This window comes from Colletotrichum spaethianum (genome assembly GCF_022836535.1).
Source record: "Colletotrichum spaethianum MAFF 239500 DNA, contig04, whole genome shotgun sequence".
Classification (NCBI taxonomy): Eukaryota; Fungi; Ascomycota; class Sordariomycetes; order Glomerellales; family Glomerellaceae; genus Colletotrichum; species Colletotrichum spaethianum.
In genome coordinates this window covers 352,903-362,373 of record NW_026054774.1, presented here as the reverse complement: position 1 = coordinate 362,373, position 9,471 = coordinate 352,903, and the positions used below count along the sequence as shown (strand labels likewise).

General features: G+C 57.8%; 2 protein-coding genes across 2 annotated transcripts; one reads left to right on the top strand and one right to left on the bottom strand.

Annotated features, from left to right (window-relative positions):
- Positions 1 to 5,744: 5,744 nt before the first annotated feature.
- ColSpa_02111 (NADPH dehydrogenase afvA) lies at positions 5,745 to 7,108 on the top strand (the record flags this gene model as incomplete). Its single annotated transcript, XM_049268323.1, has 2 exons — positions 5,745 to 6,431; positions 6,482 to 7,108. 2 exons carry the CDS (start codon positions 5,745 to 5,747, stop codon positions 7,106 to 7,108), a joined length of 1,314 nt encoding a protein of 437 aa, XP_049124280.1.
- Positions 7,109 to 7,336: 228 nt separating this feature from the next.
- ColSpa_02110 (trichothecene C-15 hydroxylase) lies at positions 7,337 to 9,085 on the bottom strand (the record flags this gene model as incomplete). The annotated part of the gene is made up of 4 exons (XM_049268322.1): positions 7,337 to 7,663; positions 7,754 to 8,068; positions 8,149 to 8,928; positions 9,017 to 9,085. The coding sequence occupies 4 exons, from the start codon at positions 9,083 to 9,085 to the stop codon at positions 7,337 to 7,339; spliced, it is 1,491 nt and encodes a 496-aa protein (XP_049124279.1).
- Positions 9,086 to 9,471: the final 386 nt, after the last annotated feature.

Sequence of the window (9,471 nt, the reverse complement as noted above, 5' to 3'; positions counted from 1 at the left end):
ACGCGCATTGTTCGAGACTGGCATGATGCTGTCCGTCTTGACGTACCAAGGGAGGACAATGAGCGGTGACGAGTAACGGATAGAGCGTCATTGGGTTACCGCCGTCCATGAGGAAAGTAGGGAGAAGGTTTAGGTCAGCTTGGAGACAGCCGCCACGACTTCAGGATGCACTGGCTGCAGTGTCATCGTGGCCTTGGTGTAAACGAGACAGTGGCGTGCCCAATTGAGGGAGTCAACAGGGAGCGTGAGGGTGAGACATTGCTGACCGCAACAGACAGACCGCAGAATGCAAAATGCATCATTTTCTCAGCAAAGCAAGACGTTTGTGACAGCTCAGAAGGGCTAGCAAAAGTCGCGGGGGGGGTTGTCGCCAACGGTAAGATCGGGAACCGGAGGCGAAGGTTCAGTGAAGGTCGCACGCCGAGCTCGACAACGTGCTCAACAACGTGCTCGAGTAAGGTTTCTGATACGGACGACGAGCAGCTCCAGATAGCATCGACGTTCTCGAGGTAGAGAGCAAAGTGAGAGAGAGAGAGAGAGGCAGCAACGGGGTCCGGGCAAGCTTTTGGTGACTTGGTACCTGAGGCATAACATCGGGTATCGGTTGACTCACGGACCACAGTCAGCGTCGGGCGATAAGACCTGAGAAGTCGGAGGAATAAACAAGGGCAAAAAGAGGAAAGCGCATTTCCCGACCGCCCACACCGCCCTTCCATATCGAGGCAGGTACCCTGCGTTCCTGCCGCCCTTTTGCGCCGAATGGGCCAATAGGGAAACGGCTGCCCCTCACTACTAACTTCAGGTTGCCGTCCATTGTTTGACTTTTGCGACGTTGTGTCGATTTCTCACCAAATCAACCTTATGGCAAGCCTCGAGGCGACCTACTTTTGGGGCCCTACAAGAGTTGCGTTTTTCATGCATGTGGCACGCGTACACCTCGTAAGTTCTGCTCCTTCTGCGTCTGGACCAGTCGGGACGTTGTCCTCAGGCACCAGCACATGTGTAGCGAGCAGGCGTGAGAGAGAGGGAGAGAGAGAGAGGCAATGGAACACAATGGAGAGCGACGGTGACACTGGAGCTTCTGCGTAGCTGTAGGGAGCTACCCTGAGTAAGGTACCTTAGGGAGGGGCACTAACAGAGAACAATGGGTGGCTTGCAAGACGGTGGCGGGAACTCGTAGCTACTCGTGATAGCGCATCGTCGTGGGCTGGTACCCCGCCATATCAAGGGCCCAGCAGGAATGTGGATCCGTCAAGCAAACATTGTCCCCAATTGAGTCTCCAGCTTCACGCCACGCTGCATTCTCAAGACGTGTCAGAGGGCGGTATCCCAAGGGCAATTTGCGACAACCCCTCCTTCCCTCCAAAGATACCCCACCTTGCTGCTAGGTAGTGTGCGGTGCGTGGTGCACGTTTCTGGCGGGAAGAGAATTCTCGCCTCGTTTTCTTATTGATTTTCCCCTCCGCCTGGCGGCACACGCAATGGAGGCATGTGAGGGACGGAAACAGAGAACACGGCCAAACCCACCGAGCCAATTGCTGTAGCGCGTAGGTCTCCGTCGGGTACTTACTTGTCGGTGGGAAGGGGAGGGCGAGGATCCAAGGGACCAGTAAAGCCGACTTCGCTCTCAACTGACTGGGCCGGGACCCGTCGTTCGACCCCAGCCACTAACAACAGCTCCCCTCCTCCTCCATGCTCCCCATGCTGCCCGTCCCTTCGCACGCAATTCCCAAATTCACCGACCGACTCGGCCACGTAGAGTTTTTTTTTTTATCTCGTGCGGTGCCCGTCCAACCGACAGACTACTTCTAAGAACCCCTCGCCGCCCTCCTCTTCCTTTTCTTCCTTCCCTCTTCCCTCTTCCTCCTCCTCAACCGCCCTGTCTTCCAAACTCTTCTCCTTTTACCTTGCGACTCGTCGGCGGGGTAATTTACCAACACACACTTTTCTATCACCTTTGAATACTTTGCACAGACAGGCAACAGCATTCAAGATGGTCCAGTCTTCGGTTCTTGGTTTCCCCCGCATGGGTGTGAACCGTGACCTCAAGAAGGCCAACGAGGCCTACTGGGGCGGCAAGCTCTCCCGCGAAGACCTCCTTGCTGAGGGCAAGAGACTCCGTCTCGCCCACTGGAAGATCCAGAAGGATGCCGGCGTCGACATCATCCCCTCCAACGACTTTGCCTACTACGACCAGGTCCTTGACCACATTCAGCTCTTCAACGTACGTGGCTCGGCGCTCGCGTTGCCCCGTTTTCCTCGCACCACTTGAAATCATAAGCTTACGAAACAATCAGGCCATTCCCCCCCGTTATGCCGAGACCAAGCTCGAGCCCATTGACGAGTACTTCGCCATGGGCCGTGGCCACCAGAAGGATGGCATCGACGTCCCCTCTCTCGTAAGCCCCGCCCCCGCCCCCGCTCAACATTGAGCGATATAAAAAATAAATAAAAATAAACCCAAAAAAAAAGCTTGGACCAGTTACTGACGAGCCCCTCAACAGGAAATGGTCAAGTGGTTCGACTCCAACTACCACTACGTTAAGCCTACCTTCCAGGATGGCCAGACCTTCAAGCTCGCCTCCGACCCCAAGCCGGTTCGCGAGTTCAACGAGGCCAAGGCCGTTGGCATCGTCACCCGCCCCGTCCTTTTGGGCCCCGTCTCTTTCCTTCACCTCGGCAAGCCCGACCGTGGCCAGTCCGTTGACCCCATCTCCCTCCTCGACAAGCTCGTCCCCGTCTACGTCGAGCTCCTGAAGCAGCTCAAGGCTGCCGGTGCCGAGACTGTCCAGATTGACGAGCCCATCCTGGTCTTCGACCTCCCCCAGAAGTCCAAGGACGCCTTCAAGCCCGCCTACGAGAAGCTCGTCGGCGCTGGCCTCCCCAACCTGGTTCTGGCCACTTACTTCGGTGACATCGTCCACAACTTCGATGTCCTCCCCGCCATCAGCAACGTCTACGGTCTCCACGTTGACCTTGTCCGCAACCCCGAGCAGCTCGGCCCTGTCCTTGAGAAGCTCGGCCCCAAGCAGATCTTCTCTGCTGGTGTCGTCGATGGCCGCAACATCTGGAAGACCAACTTCCAGCGTGCCATTGACATCGTCAAGCAGGCCATTGCCAAGGTCGGCGAGGAGCGTGTCATCGTTGCCACCTCCAGCTCCCTCCTCCATACCCCCCACACTCTCACCTCGGAGAAGAAGCTGCCCGAGGAGGTCTACCGCTGGTTCTCTTTCGCCTCCGAGAAGGCTGTTGAGGTTGCCACCATTGCCAAGGCCATCACCGACGCTGCCTCCGTCAAGGCCCAGCTCGAGGAGAACGCCAAGGACATCCAGTCCCGCGCCACCTCTGCCCGCACCAACGACCCCAACGTCAAGAAGCGCCAGTCCGAGGTCACCCCTGAGATGCACAACCGCAAGTCTGAGTTCCCCAAGCGCATTGAGGCTCAGAAGACCCACCTGAAGCTCCCCCTCTTCCCCACCACCACCATCGGCTCCTTCCCCCAGACCAAGGAGATCCGTATCCAGCGTAACAAGTTCACCAAGGGCGAGATCACTGCCCAGGAGTACGAGAAGTTCCTCGAGAAGGAGATGGACGAGGTCATCGCCATCCAGAACGAGCTTGACCTGGACGTCCTCGTCCACGGTGAGCCCGAGCGTAACGACATGGTTCAGTACTTCGGTGAGCGCATGGACGGCTACGTCTTCACCACCCACGCCTGGGTCCAGTCTTACGGCTCGCGCTGCGTCCGTCCCCCATCGTTGTCGGTGACATCTCTCGCCGCAACAACGAGCCCATGACGGTCAAGGAGTCCAAGTACGCCGCTGCTCACTCCCAGCGCACCATGAAGGGCATGCTTACCGGCCCCATCACCTGCTTGCGCTGGTCTTTCCCCCGTGACGACGTCCACCAGTCCGTCCAGGCCCAGCAGCTTGCTCTGGCCCTCCGCGACGAGGTCGTCGACCTCGAGGCCGCTGGCATCTACTGCATCCAGGTCGACGAGCCTGCTCTGCGTGAGGGTCTCCCTCTCCGCTCCGGCAAGGAGCGTGAGGCCTACCTCAAGTGGGCCGTCGACTCTTTCAAGCTGTCGACTGCTGGCGTCGAGGACTCCACCCAGATCCACTCCCACTTCTGCTACTCCGAGTTCCAGGACTTCTTCCACGCCATCGCCGCGCTGGATGCCGATGTCCTGTCCATCGAGAACAGCAAGTCTGACGCCAAGCTCCTCCGTGTCTTCGAGGAGGAGGCCTACCCCCGCCACATCGGCCCTGGTGTCTACGACATCCACTCCCCTCGTGTTCCGTCCGAAGAGGAGATCAAGACCCGCATCGAGGAGATGCTCAACAACGGTCTTCGCCCTGAGCAGCTCTGGATCAACCCCGACTGCGGTCTCAAGACTCGCCAGTGGCCCGAGACCAAGGCTGCGCTGACCAACATGGTCAACGCTGCCAAGTTCTTCCGCCAAAAGTACGCCAACAAGGCTTAAGCGGACGGTGCGGTGTACATGAGTGTGTTTTAGGTGTTGGGTGGGAACGATAGTCTATTCAACAGACATGACGTGGCAATACCCGCGGGGATAACCGGAAAATTAGGGGAAGGTTTCGGGCACATTCAACATAGGCGTTCTTTTTTCAACATCTCCTCGGCGTTTTGCAAGCGGGTTTGGGACTCAGGGAAAAAGTAAGGCATTCAACAGATACCGCTTTCAGGGAATGGGTCCTGGACGCAAAGACAGACTCGAAAAGAGCCCCTTAACGGGCCAGAGGTCTTATAAATGTAGTATGTTCATGAATACATGAAATTGCAAGGTTCAATCGTCTTATCTCAACGGTTTCTATGTGCATTCTCTTAACTTTGCAGGAATGGCGTCTCAGCCCTTGATGGTAACGAGCAGGGACGTTGGTTTCCCTGCGGGCATATATGCCTCGTGAGACATGCAGTGCACAGGTTGGTCGCATGCCCTCTTCGACGGTGACATCTCGTCAAAGTGAGACCCCCGCAGCGTTTGGACATGGCTTGGTCTAAGACATGGAGAGAAACAAACCCCTTCATTTAGAAGAAACTCGGCAACCACTTTGGCAAGAAGCGGAGTTGGGGGCTACTTCCAAGGGTGTGCAAAGGAGGGGCGTAGGCCGGTTGCCGATTCGGCATCACAGTGGCACAACTCGGAATGACGCCACTCGGGGGACCCGCTCCGGCCTAAGATGCCGCCCGCCCGCCCGCCTAACCGATGACTGACGCCAGTTCTGCAATTACTCAGCAGGGCCAGGATGGCTTCATCGAAAGAAGCAGCTTCCGCAACGGGGGTTCAGGGCGAGTGTGTAGGGCGCCGTGTTTCATGGGTTAGAAGGTGCAATGGAGACACTTTGACCCGCGCTGATAAATCCAATTGCCCCACGACTCATTGTGACTTTCTGAGTGATATCCAAAAGGAAAGCGTTGCTCATTACGCCAGCAACTCTGTATTCGTTTAGAGACCAGAGCAACAGTCCACGCGCTTGACAAATCGGGAGAAAAGCCCTCAGGCTCTCGACACGGAATACACATCCCGGCGTTCGTCTCCCGCAACCTTGCAGAATAAAAATCCCTCTTCACCCCTCAAGTCTTTGTGTCACCATCGTCAACTCGAAACCACGGCCCAAAACGACACGTCTTCCAAGGGAACTATCACCAGCGCAACATAACGCAACCGTGCACGCAAGCAACAGGTAAACCCCCCGCGTCACGCCCACCTCCCCCTCGTGACGATGCCGAGCACCGCCAACAAGGCCGCCCCAGGCGTGCCGTTTTATACCCCGGCCCAGGAGCCTCCTGCCGGCACCCCGGTCAACACCTCATCCGCGCCAACGCTCTTCAAGCCCCTCAGAATCCGCGACGTCACTCTGAACAACCGCATCTGGGTCTCCCCCATGTGCCAGTACTCGGCCGAGGACGGCCACCTGACGGACTACCATCTCGTGCACCTGGGCCAGTTCGCGCTGCACGGCGCCGCGCTAACCATCATCGAGGCCACGGCCGTCGAGGCGCGGGGCCGCATCTCTCCCGAGGACGTCGGGCTGTGGAAGGACTCCCAGGTCGCGCCACTGAAGCGGGTTGTGGACTTTATCCACTCGCAGAACCAGGCCGTGGGCATCCAGCTCGCGCACGCGGGGAGGAAGGGGAGCTTGTTGGCGCCGTGGATCACGGAGACGCGGGGCAAGGCGCTCGCGCACGAGAGCGAGGGCGGGTGGCCGGACGACTGCGTTGCGCCGAGCGCGATCCCGTACACCGAGGACTGGGCCACGCCGCGGGAGCTGACCGTCGAGGAGATCCAGGGCCTGGTCAAGGGCTTTGCCGACGCGGCCAAGAGGGCGATTGAGGCGGGCGTCGATGTGATTGAGATCCACGCCGCCCACGGGTACCTGTTTACCGAGTTCCTCTCCCCTCTGAGCAACGTACGTTCCCCCTATCGTTTGTCTTGGAGCAGCAACTAACACCATCGCAGAAACGCACGGATCAGTACGGCGGCAGCTTCGAGAACCGTACGCGCTTCCTTTTCGAGTCCCTCAAGGCCGTGCGCGACGCCATCCCGTCCGGCACGCCGCTCTTCGTCCGCATCTCGGCGACGGAGTGGATGGAGTACGCCGGCAACCCCTCCTGGACGATCGAGGACTCGATCAAGCTCGCCAAACTCCTGCCGGAAGCCGGCGTCGATTTGTTGGACGTCTCCTCCGGCGGCAACAACCCGGCGGCCAAGATGGTGATCGAGCCGTACTACCAGGTCAGCCTTGCGGGCCGTATCCGCGCGGCGCTGGAGGCCGAGGGCAAGAAGCTCCTCATCGGCGCCGTGGGCATGATAAGCAGCGGCGAGATGGCGCGGAGCATCGTCCAGGCCAAGAAGGCGAAGGAGTACGCCGGCACGGAGACCAACGGGCAAAAGGCAGCCGAGCAGGGGAACGTGGCGACGCTGGAGGTTGATGAGGAGCACGGGCAGGTGACGCAGGCGGACGCGGTGCTCGTCGCGCGGCAGTTCCTGCGGGAGCCCAACTTTGTGTACAAGATTGCGGACGAGATTGGGGTGAACATTAAGTGGGCGAACCAGTACGAACGAGCGCCGCGGAGGAAGCATTGACTACATGCTCGGAAGAAGGACGGCTCAAAGCTTTGAGAAGAGCGGTAGACTTGGATGACTTAAGACTATGGAAGGAGAATAGAGCTAGATGAGGTAGACGCTTAGACGGTGGCGGATGCTGTAATGATTCAACGACAGGTCCACGTCTTGAACATCCGCTGCCAGATGAGAGACCCGAACCCAATCTTACCCATGCGTGTCCCAACCGAATCCTTCAATCCCCCTTCATCAACCCGACTTCCTCGGCGTCAGGTGGACCATGAGCGCCGGCTTGCTCCAGATTATGTAGCACTCTTGGTCGATCCAGTTCTGGCTCTGGGACGCCAACTGCAGGTCAAAGTTCCAGATGACCCGGGCCAGCATCATGCGCATCTCGGCATAGGCGAGGTTCATGCCCAGGCAGATGCGGGGCCCGAAGTGGAACGGCTTGAGGGCGTCGAGGCGGTCGCCGGCGAAGGCCGGGTCGCCAAGCCAACGCTCCGGGTGGAACTCAAAGGGCTTGGAGAAGACCTTTTCGTTGTGGTAGAGAGCCCAGTGGACGGTGCTCAGCGTTGTCTGAAGGAGAGGAGTTTGCGCGTCAGTAACGGGGTAATGGGCAATCTCCACGGTATGGAGTCACGAGGGCCGGAAAGAGAGGGCACTCACGTTGCCGGGGATCCACTGTCCGAGGATCTCTTGTCCTCTCGGGGGCGTTTTTCGCGGCAGGGCGGTAGGGACGGGCGGATACATTCTAAGAGACTCTTCGAGGACGGCGTGGAGGTATTCGAGCTTGGCGGTGCTCAGGATGTCGATCTCGTCCTCGCTCGAGAAGCTGCTCCGGACCTCTTCGTTGAGCTTGGACAGTTTGTCCGGGTTGGTCGTCAAAAGATATGTGGCGCCCGAGAGCGCCGTGGCCGTCGTCTCGGAGCCGGCGACGATGAGAATTCCCGCGTTTTCGTATATTTCTTCGTTGCTCAAGGGCTACGAAGAGCGATTCAGTCAGTATCTTGGTATCCCAAAGAAACTCGGATTAGACGGGCGTGTGTGCTAGAACAACTCACCTCGCTTCCCTTCTTCAGCATGGCCTCTGCGAAATCAGGCCGCGGTGTGCCGAGCTTCATCCTTCGATCCACCTTTTCTCGAACGAAAGCCTTGTGCCTTATACCCTTCTCAACGAGATGCTTGGGTACGAAGTTCTTGAGCAGCGGCTCGAGAAACTTGAAGCTCCTCGCCAGACTGAAGAAGCCAAACACTTTGACGTTTTCAAAGATGATCTTTACCCAAGGATGGTAATCCGACTTATCGAGACACCCGAACGACTCCCCGAAAGCGAGGTCGCCGATGATGTCAAAGGTGGTGTAGTTGTACCACGACACCATGTCGACGGGCCCCTCGCTCGCGAGGCTGTGGAGGCGCTCGATGAAGAGGTCGATGTAGCCCTTGATGATGGGCTGCTGGTCCTGCATGCTCTTCGCGGAGAAGCCTTGGGAGAGGATTCGGCGGTAGCGCGCGTGGTCCTGGCGGTTGGCCGAGATAATATCGGTGCGGCGTGGATCGATGGTGTCTGGGTCCTTCTCGTTCTCCTCAGACTTGCCCTTGCGGTGACCCATGATCTCCTTCCAGGAGTCGGGGTGCTGAAAGGAGAGCTGGTTGGGGGAGATACGGATGATGTCGGCGTCATAGCGCTTGTGAAGGTCAAGGATTTCCTTGTGTGGGTTGCCGCGGATGACCATGAAGCAGTAGGGGATACGGGTTGCGGCCCAGAGTTTTGGCCCTGGGTATTTGCGGAGGGGGTGGAGTGTCAGGTTGTAGAGGATCGTGAGGAGGAGGCCGGCGAAGACCTGGTGGGTTGGTGTTAGTTGTTTGGTAGAGCGGTGTACGTGGTACACATGGAAGCATTATGGTGTATAGGAGGTACAAAGGTCTTACTAGTGAGACCATCATAACAGGCCACAGAATGAAGGTCGAGAGCGTAAAGCCCCCGACTTGGATCTCCATCGTCAAAGTAGTGTTGTGAATAGGCCGTTTTTCAAGGTGGGTGTACGACTTAAAACCAGACTAGGGAAACAACTAGATTTGGAAAAGTTCCTTGAGTTTCTAGGGAATAAGGCGATAGAGTCTGGGGTTAGGATTGAATGTTGACAACTCGAAGGGCTGATGAGGTATCTTTATATGGCGCATCTTCGATGTCGGCCTCGACTCAAAGTCTAACAGTATATGGTTATGGTCCTCCACACCCCTGCATACGACAACGTCACACTCATTACGATCGCCTCACCTTCCATTGGCAAGAACATGGTCGCGGCGGAAGAGGTTTAGCAAGACGTAATAGACACCTCCTGGTCTCGCGTACCCGGGGCCAACAAAAGCCCGCCATGCACAAA